General features: G+C 45.4%; 1 protein-coding gene across 5 annotated transcripts in view; it reads left to right on the forward strand.

Annotated features, from left to right (window-relative positions):
* Nucleotides 1-22,292, forward strand: part of pdzrn3b (PDZ domain containing RING finger 3b) — a 123,734-nt gene extending 101,442 nt beyond the window's left edge. For 4 of the 5 annotated variants that reach the window (XM_023996164.2, XM_070445544.1, XM_023996166.2 and 1 more), the window contains 7 exons: nt 15,674-15,927; nt 16,801-16,888; nt 18,586-18,684; nt 18,936-18,998; nt 19,088-19,189; nt 19,341-19,457; nt 19,753-22,292. In XM_023996164.2, the coding sequence (XP_023851932.1) occupies nt 15,674-15,927; nt 16,801-16,888; nt 18,586-18,684; nt 18,936-18,998; nt 19,088-19,189; nt 19,341-19,457; nt 19,753-21,285 (2,256 nt within the window). In that variant the 3' untranslated portion in view covers nt 21,286-22,292. The remainder of the gene's footprint in view (nt 1-15,673; nt 15,928-16,800; nt 16,889-18,585; nt 18,685-18,935; nt 18,999-19,087; nt 19,190-19,340; nt 19,458-19,752) is intronic. The other variant, XM_070445543.1, reaches the window with a different exon arrangement.
* The last annotated feature ends 3,580 nt before the right edge of the window (nt 22,293-25,872 follow it).

The raw sequence follows: 25,872 nt of genomic DNA on the forward strand, positions 1-25,872 counted from the left end.
TAAGGATTGAGTATTAGTAAGCAGCATGAAAGGCATCCTGGAGGCAGAAGAAGTCCAGATAATTAGAGCTTTGAGTAGGGCAGGTTTGGTGCAGTAGGGAGGAAGGAGGGACTGTCTCAGTCCCCTCTACAGAAACTTGACCCCTGGAACAGGCCTGAACCCCAAGCTCACCCTTCAAAGCTGGAAAGGTAAGCGCCATGCAGAGATGCAAGCTCAGCTGCTTTTGTCAGGGCACTGATGGTTGGGTTGCTGGAAACTCTGTGTGACAGTCCTGTCTGACCCACGGCTCCTAATCTCTCCACAAGTGGCCTGTAATAGCCGTGGCGCCGGTCTGTGTCTTGTATAAGACCCAKGGCTTAATGAGAGCTTCAACACAAGCCCCCCATTTAAGCTCTGATCCAGACTGGAGTTGGCCTCAACAACGTTGTCACTGCTTCTTTACTGTGCCGTCGTTTACAGTGCTCGTTATAGAGGGACAGTTTGGGGGTAAAGAAAGAGATTGATACATTTGTGATCGGAGCTGTTGGAGATACCATTGGACCCGTTATTTGCTAGCAAGATTTTTCACTTCAATGTATTCTGATATTCATCAAATGTATATGAAACTGGCCAAAGACATTTAAGCATGACGTCTTCCTTCAGCCTGACGGAAGAGAATGAGATGAAAATATGTGTCCACCRTGGCTCCAACCCCCCCTGTCAGGACCCCTGTCATTAAAGCATCATGACATGTGGAGCTCCTGGACGGCTCTCCCCCTCCTGGTAATGAGGCTTGACAGAGGCGGGGTGGGGAGACAAAGCAGGCTGCGCTGAGGAGCCCACTACACTGTTCAATAAGAGGCAGGTTCACCCTGGTGCGCCTCCACATCTGTTCAACACTGGAGCAGGTGGCTAGCAGCCACTGGGGGGAGTGCTCCTCCTCGCACCAGCCCCCGTCCCTCCTATCCTCCATTCCCCTGTCCCCCGTCCCTCCTATCCTCCATTCCCCTGTCCCCCGTCCCTCCTTCCTCAGTCCAAGGCTGAGGACGGCACTGAGGAGCACAGACACCATATGTAGACACAGCAACACAGACACCATATGTAGACACAGCAACACAGACATCTCTATCTGAGTATACCAGATCAGCAAACACACGTTACACCATATGTAGCCAACATCACACAACACTATGACACAGCACTAGTAAACGTACACCAGTCACACACCACCCACTATGTATTTAAGCGACAGTCTCAACACCAACATCGCTCACCTAAATGGTATCACCTACCACAACACAAACACGAGTGGCCATACAACTACACGTCCTCGGTAGTAGACACACCATACACAGAATCAACGTCTCATATTAGACATAGCAAACACAAAGCTTCGCACTCATGTGAGATTCTGAGACACCCAAACAAAACATCCTAACCCAACAGCAGAACACACAGAAAGCACCCATATTAACACGCGAGATTCACAGATCTCACCATATCTCGTTGAGTTAGCAGCATGGTCCTAATACATATCTAGCCATATGTAACACAGCAACACAACGCACATATGTTATGACACAGACAGCAAACGCCATATATGTAGAGCACAGCAACACAGACGCCATAAGTAGACAACAACACAGACGCCAATGTAGACACAGCAACACAGAACCATATGTAGACACAGCAACACAGACACAGCAACACAGACGCCCATATGTAGACAAGCAACACAACCCATATGTAACACAGCAACACAGACCCATATGAGACACAGCAACACAGACAACTAGCAACACAGACACCATATGTAACACAGCAACACACAGACACGCATAGTAAACAACAACAACAACACACAAACACAGACGCCATATGTAGACACAGCAACACAGACCCATATGTGACACACAGACACAACACCATATTATACACAGCACACACAGCAACACAGACACCCATAGTAACACAGCAACACAGACGCCATATACGTAAACGACAGCAAACACAGACACCATATGTAGGCACAGCAACACAGACGCCATATTATAGAACACAGACACAACAGACGCCATTATTTACGTACCACAGCAAACCTACCCAGTACGCCCTATTATGTACACAGCAACACAGACGCCATATGTAGGCACAGCAACACAGACGCCATATGTAGGCACAGCAACGCAGACACCATATGTAACAAGAAAGGGCCTTCCACAAACTGTTGCCACAAAGTTGGAAGTACAGAATCATCTAGAATGTCATTATATGCTGTAGCGTTAAGATTTCCCTTCACTGGAATTAAGGGGCCTAGCCCRAACCATGAAAAACATCCCCAGACCATTATTCTTCCTCCACCAAACTTGACAGTTGGCACTATGCATTGGGGCAGGTAGCGTTCTCCTGGCATCCGCCAAACMCAGATTTGTCCGTCGGAATGCAAGATGGTGAAGCGTGATTCATCACTCCAGAGAACGCGTTTCCACTGCTCCAGAGTCCAATTGCGGCGAGCTTTACACCACTCTAGTCAGAGCTTKGCATTGCGCAATGTGATCTTAGGCTTGTGTGCGGTTGCTCGGCCATGGAAACCCATTTCAGCTCCCAACAAACAGTTCTTGTSCTGACGTTGCTTCCAGAGGCAGTTTGGAACTCAGTAGGGAATGTTGCAGCCGAGGACAGACGATTTTTGCACGCTACGTGCTTCAGCACCCTGCGGTCCCGTTCTGTGAACTTGTGTGGCGTACCACTTCGCGGCTGAGACGTTGTGGCTCCTAGACATATCTACTTAACAATAACAGCACTTACAGTTGACCAGGGCAGCTTTAGCAGGGCAGACATTTGACGAAGTGAGTTGTTAGAAAGGTGGCATCCTATGACTGCATCACATCGAAGGTCATTGAGCTCTTCAGTAAAGCCATTCTACTGCCAATGTTTGTCTATGGAGATTGCATGGCTGTGTGCCTGATTTTATACACATGTCAGCAAAGGGTTTGGCTGAAATAGCCAAATACACTCATTTTGAAGGGGTGTCCACATACTTTTGTGTGTATATATATAGTGTTTTTTTTCGAAATTTCACATACTATAAAACTACATTTTTTCCCGCAAACTATTTAGTACGCTGGTATGGGTATTCGGATATGGCCAGTATCACAGAAATCCCACTGTTGTGTACTTGTACAGTAGCTGGCTGCTTTTTGAGTGTTATTGTGAAGCATTATTCTTCATTTAGTCTGGAATGACATGGGTTGGTCTCTGGCCCCATTCTACCAGGCAGATGGAAATACAACACTGAAGGTTATACCAATGACACAAAGATTATTACATTTGCCACAAACGTCCGTCAGATTCCTGAAATAGAACGACATCATMATTTGGACCCATATGGATATGGGAGTCAGATGTTACTGTGTGGGAGGACGGGCGGACAGACAGGTGGGACGGTTCCTTTTATGAGGACATGATATTTCGTCTATCATGTGTGATCCTGTATGTTGACAGAAACACCCAGAAAGATCAGGTGTACATGCTATTTTCGGATATAAACTCAGCAAAAAAAGAAACGTCCTCTCACTGTCAACTGCGTTTGTTTTCAGCAAACTTAACATGTGTAAATGTTTGTATGAACATAACAAGTTTCAACAACTGCAACATAAACTGAACAAGTTCCACAGGCATGTGACTTACAGAAATGGACTAATGTGCCCCTGAACAAAGGGGGGGTCGAAATCAAAAATTACAGTCAGTATCTGGTGTGGCCACCAGCTGCATTAAGTACTGCAGTGCATCTCCTCCTCATGGACTGCACCAGATTTGCCAGTTCTGCACCAGATTTGCCAGTTCTTGCTGTGAGATGTTACCCCACTCTTCCACCAAGGCACCTGCAAGTTCCCAGACATTTCTGGGGGGAAAGGCCCTAGCCCTCACCCTCCGATCCAACAGGTCCCAGACGTGGTCAATGGGATTGAGATCCGGGCTCTTCGCTGTCCGTGGCAGAACACTGACATTCCTGTCTTGCAGGAAATCACGCACAGAACAAGCAGTATGGCTGGTGGCATTGTCATGCTGGAGGGTCATGTCAGGATGAGTCTGCAGGCAGGGTACCACATGAGGGAGGAGGATGTCTTCTCTGTAACGCACAGCGTTGAGATTGTTGTCATTGCAGGCAATCTCAGACCGATGATGCTGTGACACACCGCCCCAGACCATGACGGACCCTACACCTTCAAATCGATCCCGCTCCAGAGTACAGGCCTCGGTGTAACGCTCATTCCTTCGACGATAAACGTGACTAAGCCACCTTTTTTCGCTCAGAGATCTATATTGTCTTGTTTAAAACAATAACCCACAGTACAGTCGTTACCAAAGGTTTTGAGAATGACACAAATATTAATTTTCACAAAGTCTGCTGCCTCAGTTTGTATGATGGCAATTTGCATATACTCCAGACTGTTATGAAGAGTGATCAGATGAATTGCAATTAATTGCAAAGTCCCTCTTTGGCATGCAACTGAACTGAATCCCCCCAAAACATTTCCACTGCATTTCAGCCCTGCCACAAAAGGACCAGCTCACATCATGTCAGTGATTCTCTCGTTAACACAGGTGTGAGTGTTGACAAGGACAAGGCTGTAGATCACTCTGTCATGCTGATTGAGTTCGAATAATAGACTGTAAGCTTCAAAAGGAGGGTGGTGCTTGGAATCACGTGCCATCATCATTGCTTTGCACAAAAAGGGCTTTACAGGCAAGGATATTGCTGCCAGTAAGATTGCACCTAAATCAACCATTTATCAGATCATCAAGAACTTCAAGGAGAGTGGTTCAATTGTTGTGAAGAAGGCTTCAGGGCGCCCAAGAAAGTCCAGCAAGCGCCAGGACCGTCTCTTAAAGTTGATTCAGCTGCGGGATCGGGGCACCACCAGTACAGAGCTTGCTCAGAAATGGCAGCAGGCAGGTGTGAGTGCATCTGCACGCACAGTGAGGCGAAGACTTTTGGAGATGGCCTTGTGTCAAGAAGGGCAGCAAAGAAGCACTTCTCTCCAGGAAAACATCAGGGACAGACTGATATTTTGCAAAAGGTACAGAGGAGGACTGCTGAGGACTGGGGTAAAGTCATTTTCTCTGATGAATCCCCTTTCCGATTGTTTGGGGCATCCGGAAAAAAGCTTGTCCATAGAAGACACGGTGAGTGCTACCAGTCCTGTGTCATGCCAACAGTAAAGCATCCTGAGACCATTCATGTGTGGGGTTGCTTCTCAACCAAGGGAGTGGCTCACTCACAATTTTGCCTAAGAATAAAGAATGGTACCAACACATCCTCGAGAACAACTTCTCCCAACCATCCAGGAACAGTTTGGTGACGAACAATGCCTTTTCCAGAATGATGGAGCACCTTGCCATAAGGCAAAAGTGATAACTAAGTGGCTCGGGGAACAAAACATCAATATTTTGGGTCCATGGCTAGGAAACTCCCCAGACCTTAATCCCATTGAGAACTTGTAGTCAATCCTAAGAGAGGTGGACAAACAAAAACCGCAAATTCTGACAAACTCCAAGCATTGATTATTCAAGAAGGGCTGCCATCAGTCAGGATGTGGCCCAGAAGTTAATTGGGACAGCATGCCAGGGCGGATTGCAGAGGTCTGAAAAAGAAGGGTCAACGCTGCAAATATTTTTCTTTGCATCAACTTCATGTAATTGTCAATAAAAGCCTTTGACACTTATGAAATGCCTGTAGTTATACTTCAGTATTCCATAGTAACATCTGACAAAAATATCTAAAGACACTGAAGCAAACTTTGTGGAAATKAATATTTGTGTCATTCTCAAAACGTTTGGCCATGACTGTAGACCTATAGACTATTCAGACTCATGATAATGTATTTGGTAGCTTCACCTCTTGCTATCAGGGAAATGTTCTAGTGTACTTTGATTTGCATTCATTTATCCAAACGAAACCCATTCCTGTGCTATGTGTGGATGGTTACTATTCATTTACAGTTACACAGCTCCTTCATTGGGGCCTTAYGCACGAAGCCAGAGACCGGTCATGTATTTGATACTGATAGGACATGATTAAGAGAGAACCAAACAAGTCATCTGTGTGCATGTAGGCCTACCATGTGAATGCACCAATCTGTCCCATGTGTCTGTCTGCAATATACCATCATGAATAAGCCATCTGAACCGACAGAGAAAAGGGTTTTAAGTGGCGGGGGACATTTTAATGCAGATGATGGAGGCTCATTATGATGTGGYGGCAGAAAGGGCCCTCCCTGAGCTGCTATTCCCGGGAGCCCATCACTGTCCCATGCTACATTTAATGTGGTGACCAGGGTGTGTTTTACTGTGACTTGTGGGGCCACCTGAGACCCAGAGCTATGATCCCTGTGTGGAGATGAGGAGCTGAGAATGCTCCGGGCAGCTCCTGTAGCCCTGCTGCGATCYCTGCAGGAGTCCGCTTGGTGCCACCAGTCACTGTCACTTAAACGTCTATTTTGATTGGCTGTGTTTGTAACGTGTGTCTGTCTGTACTACAGTATGTGTGCTTGATTGTGGATGGGGGGAGCTTTCTGAGATGATTGAGAGAGGAAGCCATAGGTTACACACACAGCAGCTGTTTCTCTGGCTCTACATATTAGTGCGACTACTATATCTGTGATGGTGCCGTCCTGAGTAAATGATGGTAGCGCTAACAGACATGGAGCTGCTGCCTGCTGGAATAAAATAGGATCTGCTGTCAGTCCTCACAGAGGGTGTGTGGAGAAATGAGCTTGTGTGCTGCTGCGCTGTCTGTCTGGCTGCAGCTCTGGGACTGGGTGATTGTGGGCCAGCGGAGTGAGATAAGAGCGCTATAATGAAGGGTGACAKAGCCCTGGGTCTCAGCCCCACTGCCGGTGATACCCCACCGGATCGAGCCCTTGCTCCCCTTTTGTCTCCATCYSCTGCCCTCACTGTGGAGAACCAGATAGAGGCAACCGTGAAGATAACGCGCAGCTCTACCTCACGTTCAGATGTTCTATCAAGTTTCAAGTTTTTATTAGTCGTATGTACGGGATACGCATGGTAAACATCATCCAACTAAATGCTTTCTTGCGGGTTCCTTCTCGACAATGCAACAWCAATAAGAAATAAGAAAACATATGAATATAAAGTAAATGGCAGTAGAATAGAATAATACATTTTGGCATAAGTATAATACAGGAAGGCACAATTTATAGTACAACATTTYCCCTCAGAACAGCCTCAATTGGTCTGGGCATGGACCCTACAARGTGTCGAAAGCGTTCCACAGGGATGTTGGCCCATGTTAACTCCAATGCCTCCCACAGTTGTGTCAAGTTGGCTGGATGTGCTTTGGGTGGTGGACCATTGTTGATACACACGGGACACTGTTGAGTGTGGAAAAAAAACAGCAGCGTTGCAATTCTTGACACAAACCGGTGCGACTTCCATTCCCCGTTCAAAGGCACTTCAATCTTTTGTCTTGTCCATTAACCCTCTGAATGGTACACATACACAATCCATGTCTCAAAGCTTAAAAATKATCTCCAGTGATTTGAAGTGGATTTAACAAGTGACATCAATAAGGGATTGACCTGGATTCACCTYGGTCAGTCTATGCCATGGAACGAGCAGATGTTCTTAATGTTTAGGAGTGGTGCCAGTGTGCCTGGCATGATGGCCTTGATGTGGGCCATGACCAACCTCTCGAAGCACTCCTACACTCTAAGGTGAGCGTGACAGGGCGAGTCATTTGGGCATGTCACCTTGTTTTTCTTGGTGACTTGGACGATGGTGGTATCCTTAAAGCAGGTGGGGTACTACAGCCTGGGACAGGTTGAGCACACCGCCAGCTGGTCAGCACACACTCTGMGGACGCATGACAAGGGATGCCATCTGGAGTTTTCCTCACGTCCGCCTCGGAGAGCGAAATCACCTGGTTGTATGGAGCAGCGAGAGTCTTCGTGGATGGCTCGGTATTGTCTACATCGAAGCGAGCATAGAATGTGTTGAGCTCGTCTGGGAGGGGCTCTCAGCATTGTACGGATATCTCCGTTCATCCAGGGTTTTGGGTTGTCCAGATTGTTATTGTGGCTACATCATCAACACATTTCCTAATGAAGCCTGTGACTGACGATGTACACTACCGTTCAAAAGTTTGGGGTCACTTAAAAATTGCCTTGTTTTTGAAAGAAAAGCAAGTTTTTTTGTCCATTAAAATAATATCAAATTGATCAGAAATACAGTGTAGACATTGCTAATGTTGTAAATGACTATTGTACCTGGAAACGGCAGATGTTTTTTAATGGAATATYTACATAGGCGTACAGAGGCCCATTATCAGCAACCATCACTCCGGTGTTCCAATGGCAACAGTGAAGAGGCGACTCCGGGATGCTGGCCTTCTAGGCAGAGTTCTCTGTCCAGTGTATTGTTGTGTTCTTTTGCCCATCTTAATCTTTTCTTTTTATTGGCCAGTCTGAGATATGGCTTTTTCTTTGCAACTCTGCCTAGAAGGCTGGTGGTGTTTTGCGGGTACTATTTAATGAAGCTGCCAGTTGAGGACTTGTGAGGCGTCTGTTTCTAGACACTAATGYACTTGTCCTCTTGCTCAGTTGTGCACCGGGGCCTCACACTCCTCTTTCTTTTCTGGTTAGGGCCAGTTTGCGCTGTTCTGTGAAGGRAGTAGTACACAGCGTTGTACGAGACCTTCAGTTTCTTGGCAATTTCTCTCATGGAATAGCCTTCCTTTCTCAGAACAAGAATAGACTGATGAGTTTCAGAAGAGAGGTCTTTGTTTCTGGCCATTTTGAGCCTGTAATCGAACCCACAAATGCTGATGCTCCAGATACTCAACTAGTCTAAAGATGGCCAGTTTTATTGCTTCTTTAATCAGAACAACAGTTTTCAGCTGTGCTAACATAATTGCAAAAGGGTTTTCTAATGATCAGTTAKCCTTTTAAAATGATCAACTTGGATTAGCTAACACAACGTGCCATTGGAACACAGGAGTGATGGTTGCTAATAATGGGCCTCTGTACGCCTATGTAGATATTCCATTAAAAAATCAGCCGTTTCCAGCTACAATAGTCATTTACAACATTAACAATGTCTACACTGTATTTCTGATCAATTTGATGTTATTTTAATGGACAAAAAAWTWGCTTTTCTTTAAAAAACAAGGACATTTCTAAGTGACCCYAAACTTTTGACCAGTAGTGAATATATTCCCCAGTGTTGGTGAATGAATCTTTGAACAYATTCCAACCAGTATTCTCTTAACAATCCTGACCACTGTAAGTGAATGCCAGACAGCACAGCCTGGTTCATAGCAGTTCTCAGTCATCTTCTCAGTTAAATACTATTGTTCAAATTGCAAGTAAAATGTGCCCCAACCCGAGCACTCCGTTCTTTCACCTCTGGTCTTTTGGACCCCCCACTCATCCCAGTCAAAGCTCTTCACTTCCCTGGCAGCCAAATGGTGGAACAAGCTTCCCCATAAACGTCAGGACAGCTGAGTCCCCCCCCCCCCAAAAAAACACTAACACTCCCACTTGTCTTTTTCTACTAGCACTGACTACTTTATTAAGGGAAAATGTACTTTCTAAGACTGTGAAATGTGGCTGTCTCACCTAGCTAGAGTTTCTTAAGATAAATGCACGAACTAAGTCGCTCTGGATAAGAGTGTCTGCTAAATGACAAAGGTCAAATGTAAATATAATGCTGGTTCCATTAGTGTGAGAAACTAGGAAAGCCCTTTTTCTTGATTAGCACCTGACGCTGAGCTCRTTAAGACAGAGGAAGGCAGCAGAATGCCTAAAGGAAGTGATTCTGAGTATTTTACTGATCTACTGTGGATAACAGAATGTCCCAWGCTTAAATCAGATTAGGAGAAAGTAACAGTAGTGTCTTTTTCAGCCCGCCGTGCTTATTAGCGGCATTAGTTTCTCGCTATTTGTTCTGTAATCCTCCGTAAGCCTGCCTGCTGCAGTAAATAAAGACTGCTGTGTTTTTAACTGTCGGAGTGTGGTAAGACTTTCCCCACAGTCAGTCAAAAGAATTAAACACACACAAACCGCGCACACTCTGAGAGAGACCATTACCAAGCTCTTCAATTTGTACTGCTTTTTTGTTGAAAATGGTTCAAAGTTAAATAAAAGAGGTATTAACTGTGGTTGACCCACACTGGGAATGCTCCCGCTTCCACTCAAGCAGCTATAGGCCCCCTGAAACTAAGCTCTCAAGCCTCCATTCACTCTCTCTATCACGTCAGCCCTSCTCTCTCTCTGTTCAGAAAAATGCAGACTTTGAAGAATTTGCTTAAGAAGTGTATCGGACCATAAAGAGAGACTTTAGAGAGTGAGCGAAGCAATCGCCACTCATGGTCCCTTATGAACCCTTATGAACCCTTATGAACAAGTGTCTATAGACTGAGGTTCCCAGGGCTTTCCTGCCTTCCCACTGTTGAAAGGCAACTTCTTTTGCCTGGCAGTTTCCACTCCATTCACCTCACTGTCTGCTTCATCATCAAAATGACAAGAAACCGTCTGTCTTTAATGATGTACTCTTCTTTAAAAAAGGAGTCGTTGGAGTTTGAACAACTATAAGCTTATTCAGATTGACAAAAGTTGGAAGAGAGGCATTGGGACAAAATGCACATAACATGTACATAAACTTTTCAATTTACATTAGCAATTGAATGTTCCGTGCCGAGAGAGGGTACAGGTGACATTCTTGCTTCGCAGGTCAAATGTACCGTAAATATCACACTATCCACTAGCCAGTAAGCATGCAAACTATTCAACTAGCTATGCGAGAAACTTTCCATGCATCTACCATATTACAATCTTGATTAATGCAACAAAACCATATTACACTCTTGAATAATGCAACAATTCACAAGCAGGTGCAGACATTTAAATGGTTTATTTTCTCYTCCATACACTCATTAATTTAGCTGCAAGACATTAACAGACAAAGTTGTACAGCTGCTAGCTAGCAAGCTAATGTTAGCTAACAACATTTGCTTCMTCAGGTAACGTCATCATAGAGAAAATGAAGGCTTACCCCCTCATATGAATGTAAATGTACAGTAACGTTATCAAACAGATTTGTTCATATTATACATAACTACAGGAAACTGCCAAAATACAGGAAAATACACAACGTCTCTTAATAGGGTGTTGGGCCACCACGAGCCACCAGAACAGCTTCAAGCATTTGGGCATTTTTATACCTTACCCCTAAAGCATGATGGGATGTGAATTGCTTCATTAACTTGGGAACCACACCTGTGTGGAAACAWCCTGCTTTCAWTATACTTTGTGTYCCTCATTTACTCAAGTGTTTCCTTTATTTTGGCASTTACCTRTAGATAGCAAGCTAAACACAATGTCTGCATCCTCCTCACAGCTAACTGACTAACTTCAGCCAACGATAGCGGAACCATTTCTAGATTGCTTAGAACAAACCATGCTTCATTTCATCAATATCATGCAAATCATTACATGAAAAAAAAAATGTTAATTCACGGTGTAGTGGCTGCTTGCGCTCCTGCTTGGTTTTGCATTGAAAACAATTATTGTGTTCTGATATTCCCTTAAAGTTGCAGCKTCAATTTCAGAGTAACCGGCTTTACTGCAATTTCAGGTAAAAACTCAATTAAACAAGTCTAATATAAGAAATATGCCTATACATTTCCGCTGTTTCAAAAACAATGCTCTGCTATTACGTTTTTTTTTCTGTAGAAGTGTTGTGCTTAACAAGACTTCTTTTTACACTGCCCTGCTTGGAGGAKGGCAACTGTCGGGCGAGTGTCRTGCAGGACCTCCGGAGGTAGATGTCGASACGTKACAAGTTCGCAAGTTTACATTCCGGTAAAAGGTCTAGCCGAGGGGAATTTTCTCAATCTCTAGGCAATCTCTCRTAGTGAGKAGAGGCCCTATAGCATAGACAAATGTAACATGTTGCATTGTATGACTTGGCTCAAATGTGTAGGCCTTTGAAGATACATAGAAAACAATACACCTCCAAATTGGCACTGTTGATGTTTTTTTCCACATGACTTGAGTTCTCTTGAGGCAGCCCCCAGCTACAGCCTTGTGCCAGAATGAAAGTGACTGTTCTCGCAAACAGACAGATAAGCCTATTTGGCAGCAGGTCAGCAATCAGGGAGAGGCTGATACACACACACACCTACCTGCTGCCTTCATGCCAAAGTCTTAATCTGGACTGATTTGCATTCTAGCGGTGTGTGGCGATGGAGGGAGGTTGAGTGAGGATAAGGGAAGTCTGGGCTTTCCATTTGTGTTCCTCATTACCTCCAGGACGTGACACATAACATGTCTGAGGTCCAACATTAAAAGATATAGCTCATTTTATGACCAATGTTAAAATGCAGAACATTTTGTCTTCTATATAGCATACCAAGTCCTACTTCTTCCAAAACTCATATAGAGTCTGAGCCAGCGATCTGATGTGATGTCTTAATGGAAGGAAAGGCATGACAAAGTAAATCCATCTGTCTGGACAGTCACAAATACACCAGGCATCTGATTCAGACCTCATTACTATTCCAGAGCTGAGCTCGCTGCCCTCTTGTCAGTAAATTGGATTTACGAGACCTTTCACTGAGGGAGGGCTGTATGAAAGGTTTACATAGTCATTTCTACATGTCACTCACTGCTGCTTTCTAGAGCTTGGCATAATGCTTATGCAAACGTTACAGCTAATAAAATTTTAGAAGTATGTTGATTTTAACTGATAAAAAGTCTTGAACTGCTGTTCATTACTGTTTGACAGTATTCAGTGATTCAATTTCAACAACCGAWTGTGAATGCTTAGGCTCTGTGAAGATAAAGGGTTATAACGGCACATGGTTGTGCTTGGACAGCGATATAGCGAGCTGTGCATATTGTGTTTGTGAATACTACGTGTCTTACTTAGTGCACTGGGCAGTGCCATGTCAGAGGTGAGTGTGGTGGTGAATGAGGGCCGTGGGACCCCCTTCCTGCCTTGGAGGGGACTCCCCATTGAGGGCGCTGAGGCGGAATTCTCTGGGCTCTCCGGGAGGGGCCTGGCATTGTCTCCGGGTCGCTGCCTTCAAGGAGCAGTGGGATTCCAGGGCAACCAGGCCTGTCTATGAGAGGGATGGACACACAAACAAGATTGTTCCTCACAGCTGATCTGAACAAACACTGCTAACCCAGAGAAATGGACAAAGAGAGACAGAAAAGGGGAGAGCGGAACTTAATTTTTACCTTCTTTGTGTGTAGTCTGTGTTCAAAGCCTCCTTCTCAACACTCGTCCTCACATTACWTTTTTAAAGTTTTTATTTCAATTTCGTAATGATTCGGCACATTTCTTCTCATTCCATTTCCTCTCAATTATTCAGTACAAATTGTAAATGGAAGCTCTTACTTTTGGCCAAGTTGTGATGTGGAAGTTGAACCCATTTGAGATGATCCAATTATCCTGCAGGCTGGGATTAGCATTAATCCTCTCTGGTTATTAGTGAGCACATAACCTCTTCAAAGTTGAAGTGCACAATGTCCCCTCATCCTCCCTCCACACACTCAGTGCTCTGTGGTAATGTCTTAGAATGGAGCACATTCTAAGACATTACAATAGAGCACTTGGCAATTTACCACAAACATTTGGCAAGTTCTTTCAAATACTTGGGAGGGGTGGATATTATAGTGGGCATTAGATAGCACAACCAGACTGGAACCAGAATCCAGGGCGGCACACATGCCATAATTTAGTCACCTTGACATTGCTGCTGTCCCTGTTCTACAGTATCCCAGTTAAGCTGTGAATTAGAATGAGACAAAATATGGCCGGAGGAAACAGTATCAACCAATTACACACTTTAATCCTGTGTTTGTGTGTGTGTGTGAGAGAGACACAGAAAGGTTTCAAACAATGAATAACATGTCTAATGACCTCCAGAGGYATAAACCTAGACATCCAGCTCCATCACTTTATAGTCTTTATAAATTGAGCCAGGGTTTTATCAGTCTTCTCAGGGCGCTCACAGTGTGCACTCTTGGCCCTGGCCTGGCTGCCGTGTGTGTGGAGAAGCAGGCAGGGGGAGAGGAGAGCGTGGCCAGCCTCTGAAATGAGAAGAGCCCCCGGGCTCAGATCCTATCAAAGCTCTCACACGTCCAGGAATCACAARCGAACAAATTCCAAATGCTGCGCCGATGGAGGGCGGAACTGGCGGAGGCTCTGGGAGAGACCTGATAAGCCGGGAGTAGAGGCAGGCAGTCTGCTGACCCAGGGTGCCGCCTTCTCCTGCGGTGCTGTCTTCTTGGCATCGTAATGACTTTCCTGCTTAGTTTTTTGGGCTATGATTTTAGCTCTGGGGAACATGCACAGCACGCTACACAGTTCTGCTGGGGTTTTCTTTGTCATGTTTTGTCACGTAAAAACACCATGGATAGCTACACGTTTTAATGAAATTATATTTAGTGTCCTATAGTATTTTGACTTGTGTATGAGCAAAACAATGCATGTGTAACAAACTGTAAATCTCTCATGAGATCCAATGACACATCCTCTTCATTATACGGATTGATAAGGAGAGGTGATTGGCTTTAGTGGCTCATCCCAACTTCATTAGCCTCTTCTGTGTGACACTGCAGCCCGGCCCACTGCTCAAATTAATCTCCCCTGGTTAACAAACTGCAGCAGCCTGCATAGCAGCTAATCTCTGACGGGAGGGTAGATTCTTCACTTCCAGAAATGACTTAGCTAAATAAGGGCTCCTCGACGCAGACTGTCTAACGACCTTGATTAATTAAAGAGGGCCTCAGTCTTAATTAAAGTCCTATTCTGCTTCGTCGGGTTGTGACCCTGTAAAACAGACTGAGGCAGTAGAAAGTTATCACACACCACTGTCAGGCTTGAAGACTCTCCGCCTGGTTTTGTGGAAATCCACAGTCACACTCATCCAGTGATCTGAGGGTTTAATCATCTATGCTATGATGGTATCAGCGCTCGTGTAGCATGAGGGACTGATATCCATCTACTTACAATAAACCCCAGCCTGTTAAGGAGAGAGAGAGAGAGATAAACTGCGTCATTTAAATCGGTTTCATCACACCATGTACTGTTTGTGTTCACGTTGTTACAACAGTGTGTACAAGAAAACTGTCATATAGCCACTATTCTCAGAAACTAAAGAGACCTTTCAAAGTCAAATCCAGAYGCTTTTTATTTKTATTTAACCTGTATTTAACTAGGCAAGTCAGTTAAGAACAAGTTCTTATTTACAATGACGGCTTACACCGGCCAAACCCGGACGACRCTGGGCCAATTGTGTGCCGCCCTACGGGACTCCCAATCACGGCCGGTTGTGATACAGCCTGGAATCGAACCATGTTGTCTGTAGTGACGCCTCAAGCAYTGAGATGCAGTGCCTTAGACCGCTGCGTCACTCGGGAGCCCTGATGCTGTTCTTCTATAGTTGAAGGGATACTTGGGGATTTTGGCAATGAGGCCCTTTATCTACTTCCTGTGAGTCCGATGAACTCATGGATACCATCTTTATGTCTCTGTGTCCAGTACGAAGGAAGGGAGAGGTAGTTTCACGAGCCAATACTAACTAGCGTTAGCACAATGGCTGGAAGTCTATAGGTATAATCCCAAAGTAACCATATTCTGTCTCTGTCTGTGTGTGTAGGTGAATGGGAAGGACCTGTCCAAGGCCACCCATGACCAGGCAGTGGAGGCCTTCCGCACAGCCAAGGAGCCCATCATGGTCCAGGTGCTTCGCCGGGCCCCCCGCCCCAAACCCTCCAGCCCTGCCTCAGACACCCAGGTGGTGGACATCAGCACCCAAACAGACATCACCTTCCAACACATCATGGCCCTCACCAAGCTGCCTGCCGCCGCCCCCACCGTGGCTGTGTTGGAGCAGTACCTCATGCCTGAGGAGTGAGTTACAGTACACTGTCCTATCGGATGGGTTGGAGTTAAGGGGARGGACGGGGTTAAAAGACTAGATCCTTCTGTTTCTTATTTCCTTTCCCTCATGGTCACTGATTGGTTAAGGACTTGATAGGCAAAACTAGTTTGTTGAAAACTTACTCAGTCCTTTGACCATGTCACTGGTCAGTATAGAAAGGGCTCAAGTAAAGAGAGTATTTTGATACAGATTTTTGTAAAATGTCACTTTGCCAGTTCATTACAATGGAACYTGGTGTGTTTTCACACGAACAAATTGGTATTCATGCCTTCTAACTGAAGTTAGATGTGAATGTTACACCTGTTACTAAGCGAGATGTCAAGTCCTGGGGCACACGGCCAAATGAAGATGGCCTTGTTAATTTGTGTTTGCATATTAAATGACTTCCTGTCTGTCGTCCGCTAGCTGTGTCTATGTGTGGCCAGGAGCTCACAGTCTGGGTACTCAAACACATTATTGTCAGGAGCAGTTTAATAGGTCAATCGTGTTTAAAAATATATAAAATATTTCAGAGTCAAATTAAAAACATGGCATTTCCATTTCTGATTAACCTCAGGCCAAAAACAATTCTTAACTTGATTTAAAACTTAGACTTTCACAAAAGAATGTGGGCACTTGTTTTCCATTCTCAAGTAATTCACAATTTACTGAAAGTTCTGGTTGCGTGAGATGTCACTTGATAAGATTTACGTTAGGGACATTGGGATAATTTCATTTCAATCCAGTGACACACTTAACACTGACGTACTGTCATGTATTGTGATTGTATTTCTGTGTAATAACAGATTAATCATGACAAGGCCTGTAGGAACTATCTTTATTGTGTTGAATTGCGTTCATAGGCATTCCCCCGGGCACGAGTACTTTGACCCCAATGATTTCCTGGAGGGCATGCAGCAGGAGATGGAGCGAGAGGAGCTGGAATATGAGGTAAAATACAGACGACTCCCTCTTGTCTTCTCCCTCCCCCCATCTCCCCCTTATCCTCCTCTACCCATCCCCCCTCTCTCCTTCACCTACTCTCACGCTCTACCTCTCTCTTCTTCTCCCACTCTCTCGACCTCACCGCCTTTCTCCCCTTCTCAATGAAGAGAAACATTCAGACATGCGACGCCGTATTCCTCTGGCCGTCCCATCACTGAGCCACTGTGTCTCCGTCCCAATAGCTCTGTTAGTCACCACAAGGCCCATTCTCCCAATATATCACCGTTATCGATGAGCTGAGCCCACTCTACCCCCGTAACGACACTGAGTATGTAGGCCAGACGGAAATCGAGTGGCTTGTTTGCTCCATAGTACCCAGGAGCAGATGCTAAATGGTGACATCATTACTTATTTTGTGACAACGCCTAATGCGTCTTTGCTTTAGAGGGGGGCGCTCCAAGAGGCTTATGCACTGAGGATAATTAGATGGCACCGATAATAGGAACCAGAGTGATGGATCTGATGATGCACATTAACAATGGCGTGATGGGGCCCTGATGAGGAAGGATGTAGCCGGGAGATAAAGACTCCAAGGTCTCAGGGTGCTCCCCCCTCTTTCCCTCCTCCCCTCCCAACTACTGCAGTGCATTAATAACCAATCGCCAAACATGAAGCCAGGGAGTTCAAGCTGTCCAAGCCAAAAGCGCAGACTCCCTGCCCTGACCTTGTCCTAGACCCAAGGTGGATCTGATGAAGCCCTCTAGCTCAGAGCCACGCATCTTAATACTGTGGACAATGACAAAGGAGCCAGTGGCCTCCCTGTGATGATCTCAGCTCACCACCACCATCCCACTGATGTTCTTCCGTTCATCCTTTGAAGGGGTCCTGTCTCAGTCCTCCCTGCCCCAGTGTTCATAGACACTTACACTGGAATGCTTGTGTTAAAACATTTGCATAATGATTTTATGCAACATTTAGACGGCTTATGATGTAGGTCCASAATAAAATCCTGAATTAGTCTGACTATCAATTCAGACGAAGGGTTGGGGGCTTTTTAAAGGGGTATTGCACTGTAACGACATGGTAAAGCGAAAGTCACTGTAGTCGATTACATGTGCCGTCTCGTGAAAATTAGGTCTCATGTTGTGTACACTTTACTCTTTGTTTACGTGTTTTTGAAAATCCCTCCTTTTTTTTAACCCTGTCTGAAACCCCAGAGTGTTCTGCGTGTTCTGTTTTGGAGATTTCAGTAGTCAGCTGCTGTGGTAGAGAACAGTTGCGTTGGGGGGGGGGGGTTAACCGTCTCTCCACCCCTGGCCCGAGGTATACTATCAGGGTCGGTATCTTACAGATTACACATGTTGACTAGTAACAAACGGGACACTGCTTAGCTGCAAGCCAGTGGATCATCCCTCATCCTGTCACTGTCCCCTAGAAAAGTTACAGGGCATAGGCTGCACGCAATTAAAGGAGTCATTATTACGATTGATGTGTGTGTGTGTGTGTGTGTGTGTGTGTGTGTGTGTGTGTGTGTGTGTGTGTGTGTGTGTGTGTGTGTGTGTGTGTGTGTGTGGACCTAGGTTGAACTCAATATACTGCTGGGTGTGTCTTTAAGAAAACAACAGCAACCATGGAACTCCACTCCACACATTGTGAGAGAGTACATTTGTGATGTTTAATTTGCTGTTTTTGCCTTGTTGCAGGAAGTGGATTTGTACAGAGCCAACATCCAGGACAAGCTTGGGTTGACCGTCTGCTACAGGACTGATGATGAGGACGAGACTGGGATCTACGTCAGTGAGGTATGTGGCACACCTTCAACAACGGCCAGATGTTGTTGTTAGGGTGTAAAGAGGGGGATAATGGATGCCTAGAACTCATCATCTTATGGTAACAGACGGCACACCTCTGAATTAGGAATATCAAAACCTGCGGATAAGAATTGCATTTACTTCTATGCAGAGATGTTTTTCCCGCTTTCTTTTTGCTGTGTCTTTCGTCTCCGACCAAAGGTCTGCTTGAAATGAAAAATCCTCTCCTGTTCTCTCTTTAGATTGACCCAAACAGCATCGCTGCAAAGGATGGCAGGATCAGAGAGGGAGATAGAATTATCCAGGTAAGGATACAGAACACTCACAATGCTTCCAATGAATGCATTACCGGTTCCGAGCCCGTCTCTAATTCCATTCCTTCTGCTCGCTGCAGATCAACGGGATTGAGATCCAGAACCGGGAGGATGCTGTGGCTCTGTTGACCAGTGAGGAGAATCAGAATGTGTGTCTACTGGTGGCCAGACCAGAGATCCAGGTAAACTCACCACCCACCTCCTAGAATCCTTTATAGTACTAGGCATGCATAGACTGTGTATAGTTGTCTGTTTCCTAAGTTGTACTGTAGCCTTAATTGGCAGCGACTGAAGTCATCCTCCCTCTTCCTCTCTCCTACCCCYGTGTCCCAGCTGGATGAGGGCTGGATGGATGATGACAGGAATGACTTCCTGGATGACCTCCACATGGACATGCTGGAGCAGCAGCACCACCAGGCCATGCAGTTCACCGCCAGCATGCTGCAGCAGGTAGTGTACAGCAGCCGGCATAGAGCCACTCAGAACTGTAGACACATGCATACACACAGCATGAGTCAACAATCAATCACAGAGTCACATATGCTCACCTGCATGTTACTGACAGTGAGCCAATTCCCAAACAGAGTAGAATATTCTCAGTTGCCATAATGGCCCATTGTACTCTACATCTCTACATCCCGTAGTTCTGAAGCGGGTAGGTTCACATACTGTAGCCAAGTACAGAGAAAACACATCTAATAATGTTAGGTGATTCAATTATTCATCCTATTGTCTGGTGTTGCAGAAGAAGCGTGAGGAGGATGGTGGAACGACTGACACAGCCACTCTGTTGTCCAACCACCACGAGAAAGACAGCGGGGTGGGCCGCACCGACGAGAGCACGCGCAACGACGAGAGCTCTGAGCAAGAAAACCTGGGGGATGACCAGACCGCGGCCTCCAACACGCTGGGCAGCTGCAGCCGCAGGAAGCTGGCCTACAGCCAGGACACCCTGGGAAGCGTTGACCTGCCCTTCAGTGGTGAGTCCTTCATCTCTGCAGATTACGACCACGCTGACTTCCTGGGTATCCCCGCCGACGAGTGTGAGCGCTTCCGAGAGCTCCTGGAGCTGAAGTGCCAGGTGAGGAGCGCGGGGGGCTCCCAGGAGCTGTACTGCCAGAGTGCAGGGGCTGGAGGGGCCGAACAGGGGGTGGACAAGGAGCTGGAGCTGCTGAACGAGGAGCTGCGCAGCATTGAGCTGGAGTGCCTCAACATCGTCCGTGCCCACAAGATGCAGCAGCTGAGGGAGCAGTACCGCGAGTCCTGGATGCTGCACAACAGCGGCTTCCACAACTACAACACCAGCATTGACGCGCGCCGCCATGAGCTCTCCGACATCACAGAGCTGCCGGAGAAGTCAGACAAGGACAGCTCCAGCGCCTACAACACCGGTGAGAGCTGCCGCAGCACCCCCCTCACCCTAGARCTGTCCCCAGACAACTCCCTCCGCAGGGGGGCAGAGAACCAGGGCGAGTCTGGGGCCTCCAGTAGCGCAGGACCCAACAGCAGGATCCTCAAGCCTCTGCTGTCTCCTGTCCAGGAGGCCGGTGGCCCCAGCAGAATCAGGCCCTCCTCCTCTAAGGAGTCTGAGTGTGGCCCGCAGGCGGAGGGGAAGGAGCGTAAGCTGGGAGAGTCTACTCACAAGCTGGCCCAGCCCCGCTCCCTGTACAAACACGCMCACATCCCGGCCCATGCCCAGCACTACCAAAGCTACATGCAGCTGATCCAGCAGAAGTCTGCCGTGGAGTACGCCCAGAGYCAAATGAGCCTGGTCAGTCTGGTCAGCCGCGGTGACCCCGTGAACCCCGGAGACATGCTGGATCCCAAGATGGAGTGGAAGGTGAAGATCCGCAGCGACGGCACGCGCTACATCACCAAGAGGCCCGTCAGGGACAAGCTGCTGAAGGAGCGCGCCCTGCGTATCCACGAGGAGCGCAGCGGCATGACCACGGACGACGACGCCATCAGCGAGCTGAAGATGGGGCGGTACTGGAGCAAGGGGGAGAGGAAGCAGCACGCGGTGCGCGCCAAGGAGCAGAGGCAGCGGCGCGAGTTCATGAAGCAGAGCCGCGCTGACTGCCTGAAGGAACAGGCCAGCCTGGACGACGACAAGAAGGAGCCCAACATCATCGAACTGAGCCACARAAAGATGATGAAAAAGAGGAACAAGAAAATCTTTGACAATTGGATGACTATCCAGGAACTTTTGACCCACGGTGCTAAGTCGCCTGACGGCACRCGAGTGTACAACTCCCTCCTGTCCGTCACCACAGTGTAGTAGGCAGACAGTACAGGCCTGCGGTGTAATGTGCTGTAAATAATAGGACACTACGGATTGGGGTACAGTTTCCTGCCTCGTTCAATGTGGCAACATTTTGTTAATATGAAACAGGAAAAGCCTTTTCCTTTTCTAAATTAACTTTTGACCCCTGCAGGCGGTTGGGAGGTGTTCCACGGATCGACWTTGAAGATGATTGACATGATAAGGATGATTATGAGACTGTTTTCAAATGCTTTCTACCTTTGTGCTTGCTCTTGGGGCAGMAGGTAGCCTAGTGGTTAAGAGCGTTGGGCCAGTAACCTAAAGGTTGCTGGTTCGAATCCCAGAGCCAACTAGGTGAAAARTCTGCCGACGTGCCCTTGAGCAAGACACTTAACCCTAATTTCTCCTGTAAGTCGCTCTGGATAAGAGTGTCTGCTCAACTGTAAACTCTTTTGAATAATATTGATAGTGTTTCACAACAATATTTTGGCTTTGGAAGGTTTTGAAAGTGTGTAAAGACTGTGCCATAAGTAAACAGCAGCCAACATTTACATATTWTTTTGGTTTTATTTCATTTTTAATAAGTATCTCTGATCAGTATTTTACTGTTATGCATACCTTTTGCTTATTGAAAGAAATATTTAGCTTGAAGGTCAACACATAATCCTGAGAGGACTTTTGTAAATGTAACTAAACCTCCTTGTTCTTTGTAAACAAAACACTTCAGTTATTGACGATGTGAAAGGGTGCTGTTTTTCAAAAGTTATACATCCAGTGTGTATCGTCTGTTACATATTCCACCTTCAACAAGTGATGCCGTGTATGTATCAGGATAGAGCAGATCATTTGTTGAAATCAGAATCTTTCCGTGTTATTTTTTTTTTCAAGCACATTGTAGTCGCCTTACCTTTGTAAGCCTCCAAATAACACAGCTTAACAAATCCTTAATTAGGTACCCAATTTGATGTCTTGTAAAATGAGAGAAATAATAAATTATTGTTTTATATTGATGAGCTTTAAAATGCTGGTGTGGGATTCTTTATTAGCAAGAGGTTTTTGATAGTCCTACTGAGTCAGTGTAGGTAGGATGCAGGTGAGTGAAGGAGARCACAACTTGTATACAGCATACACATAATGTTTTGAAGATGCCTTAGTAAAGGACCAGTGTGATATGGGAAATATTAACCCACATTCAAAATTCAGGAATTCAATACAAAATTAGCTAGCAAACGTACAATAGCCTGACAATTCATGGCTTGTTTTTTTCAGCTACTGACTGTGTAATCTCAGCTGAGGTCCAAAAGAATTCCTAACTCACACATAATCATGGAAWGAGGCGCGCCATTCATTTGAACAGAGGAAGGATATTGAGTATGTGCTCTGGGGATCTCTTTTCACTGAGTCTCAATACACCCAGTAAATCATGTAGGTCTCTCACACTTTTATCAGTTTGCATGGCCTACTTTTGCCGTACTCTCTTTGTAGAATAATGAGTGAGAAATGTAAAGAACTTTAAGGACTGCATGTTTGGCTCCCGCTTTCATCCTTGTCTTCAGTTTAAATACAGCTAAACTATTGGCCAAAARGCAATGTTGTCCTCCMACTGCACCGCAGTTATGCCCCTAGTCTAACAACACCCTATGACTAATAATAGGCATGATGTGGATTGAATCTTCTGTCGGGGATGCCCTGCCCTTCTCCACAGACTGCTGAGCAGATTCAAAGGAACACAAAGGCTGGATGTTCATTTTGTCTCAGTGGAAGAGATGCGTTTTGAAATGAAAGAATTGCARTGCTTATGTGCTTAGGGTGATGCTACTACATTTAGTCCCTTCTTGAAATGTCATTAACCATTATTGGCAAGAGGATTTGTCCATGTCGTTGAATCACCCCTGTCTAAGGGGCCGTAAAGTCAGTGGAATCATGGCTGAGTGGTGTCCACACTTGACTGACCACTCCACCCAGGGGCCACTGACTCACCCTCACCCCTGTCTAAGGGGCCGTAAAGTCAGTGGAATCATGGCTGAGTGGTGTCCACACTTGACTGACCACTCCACCCAGGGGCCACTGACTCACCCTGGGGGGCCCCCTCACAGAAAGAGCCTAACTCTCAGACAAGAAAACAAGAAAACAGGACAGAGGCTTATCAAACTTGATCAATGCGTGGATGATATACAACTTTACACGGATTTGTCCAAGATGATTTGGTGTGTAAGATACTCCTGACCATCACAGCACAGTGATAGAATATTTGTTCAGTATCTATGTTGGTACAGACCCTGAAGTCAAGCCTGTAGACACTGATCTGACTCTGTTCTTGTCATTCCATGTTGCCATGAGCCTTATTGTCACACTGCCTTGGATGTTTGTGAGTGCGGCACACAGTGGTGTCTGTGTCCCAGACTGCATCACTTCAGGGGGATGATTATGGTAATAAGAGTAGCTAAGGGAGTGGGCTCAGGCACTTCCTCTACGTCTGCTGGTGTGTAATTGATTGCTCCTTCTTAAGCCTCAGCGAGCCCAAGGTCTATGATTTATGTCTGGGTACAAGGCTGTGTACGTACTCTTTTAATGGGAGGTAACGATATGGCACGCAAGGCAAACAAAAAGCTCTCCCGATCAATTCTGGACCGTCCCCACCTTGATGGAGAGAGATTAGGCCGTCACACCAAGTGTCKCTCCTGTGTTTAGTATTATTTAYTTATTTATTTATTTATTACATCTTTGAATAAATTCAAGTGGTCCGTTCTTAATTGGCTGGCTGTCCTCCGTTTGGGCTGGAGAGTGGTTCTTATTGGTTTAAATGGCAGCGCAGAGAAAGGCTGACATTCCAGTGTAATACCAGTGTAACTGATAAGGCTGGCGCTCTATTGCCTAGCTGGATGGTGTTGCTGCTGAGGCTGCTGCTGTTTACATTCTTCAGGCTGAGAAGAACACGTCTTACTAGTGAMCGGCGACTGGACCAGAGGAATACATACTGGAGTGTGTGGTGGCCTTTTCAGTCTGACTTTATACTTACTGCAGGTGGATATAAGACTATGAATAATGTCTGGCAATAATGCTATGGATATTTTCATTCCTTCCCAGGTGGGCATTTGACTGGGTGAGACCTCAATATGTAAAAGGACGGCTATTAAATGATGTGTGTGTTTTGTTATGTGGTYTTCTATTGAGTAGTAAAAACTCGACTTATCTTAACAGTCTAAACAATAGTGAATTGGAAAATCTTAAAATATAGATGTAATTGGTCAATTCCAATTTAATTATAATGTTCATGGTAGGTAGGAGCTGTTTTTTCCACCATCTTTATCGTAGTTGAGTTCTGTTGCTGAAACAGTGTGACCTAGACGATTTGCATATTTTGCAGTTGGTGATGGCCTTCGGGGTTAGCACAGGGATTGGTAGCTTATGGTAAAGAAATTACCATGGAATTTTCTGGAAACAGCTCTTGTGGACATTCCTGCAGTCAGCATGCCAATTTCACACTCCCTCAACTTGTGCCGTTGTGTGACAAAACCACATATTTTAAAGTGGCCTTTTATTGTCACCAGCACAAGGTGCACCTGTGTAATGATCCTGCTGTTTAATCAGCTACTTTGATATGTCACACCTGCCAGGTGGATGGATTATCTTGGCAAAGGAGAAATGCTCACCAATAAGGATATAATCAAATTTGTGCACAAAATTTGAGAGAAATAAGCTTTTTGTGTGTATGGAAAATTGAGGGGATTTTTTATTTCTGCTCATGAAACATGGGACCAATACTTTACATGTTGTGTTTAGATTTTTGTTCAGTGGAGAAACATAGGTAGTGAAGAATCTTTAGCAGTATTGCCATTTCAATTTCTTTGACATTATATATTTATTATCGATGAACATTCAGCTGGACTATTTTGATCTTGAGTTAATCACGTGTTACTAAACAGTGAAAACAATCCCTGTTATTAGTGGAATTGTCTGCCTGTCAGTGGTGTTGACAGGTAAGGATTTACAATGCCTTCAAGAGCCCTTTCATTTACCCTGGCTACAGTATATGATATCAAATCCTGAGTAATATTCGAGAAGTCTTGTGCACACTGAAGAGTACAAGTCAGTAGGGAGATGCAGAGGTACATGTGCTGCATATTTTCAATTCTAACACTTTTCATATCCTATTTCCATGTGAATCAGACATGAGTTTATTTGTCCCTAGACAATGTCTGCCAAAAATKAAAGCCCCCACTCGAAAGAACCTTCAAATTATAGGGAGCTTTATCCCAGGGATTGTTAATGTGTAGTTTCTTTTAACATTTCTATGAATTTAACAAATCAATACAACGAGGATAGATGAGGACATTCAATATCTGAGTGCATCACATACATAAAATGAATAATAAAGCGGAATACGGTTCAGGTTTTATCACAAACAAGAGGTGGTGCGACAGGAGACATGACCAAGATGAATGACCTCATATAATATGATGAAGGGCCTTGTACATCCACAAGATTAGATAAAAAATATGTACAAGCCTCAACCATGTATAAGTGAGTGGTTGGTTGTTGAAACGTTCTCTAATTCATTCTCAAACAGCACAGACCACTGTCCATCATATTATATCAATG

This window comes from Salvelinus sp. IW2-2015, linkage group LG11 (assembly GCF_002910315.2).
Source record: "Salvelinus sp. IW2-2015 linkage group LG11, ASM291031v2, whole genome shotgun sequence".
NCBI classification, from domain to species: domain Eukaryota; kingdom Metazoa; phylum Chordata; class Actinopteri; order Salmoniformes; family Salmonidae; genus Salvelinus; species Salvelinus sp. IW2-2015.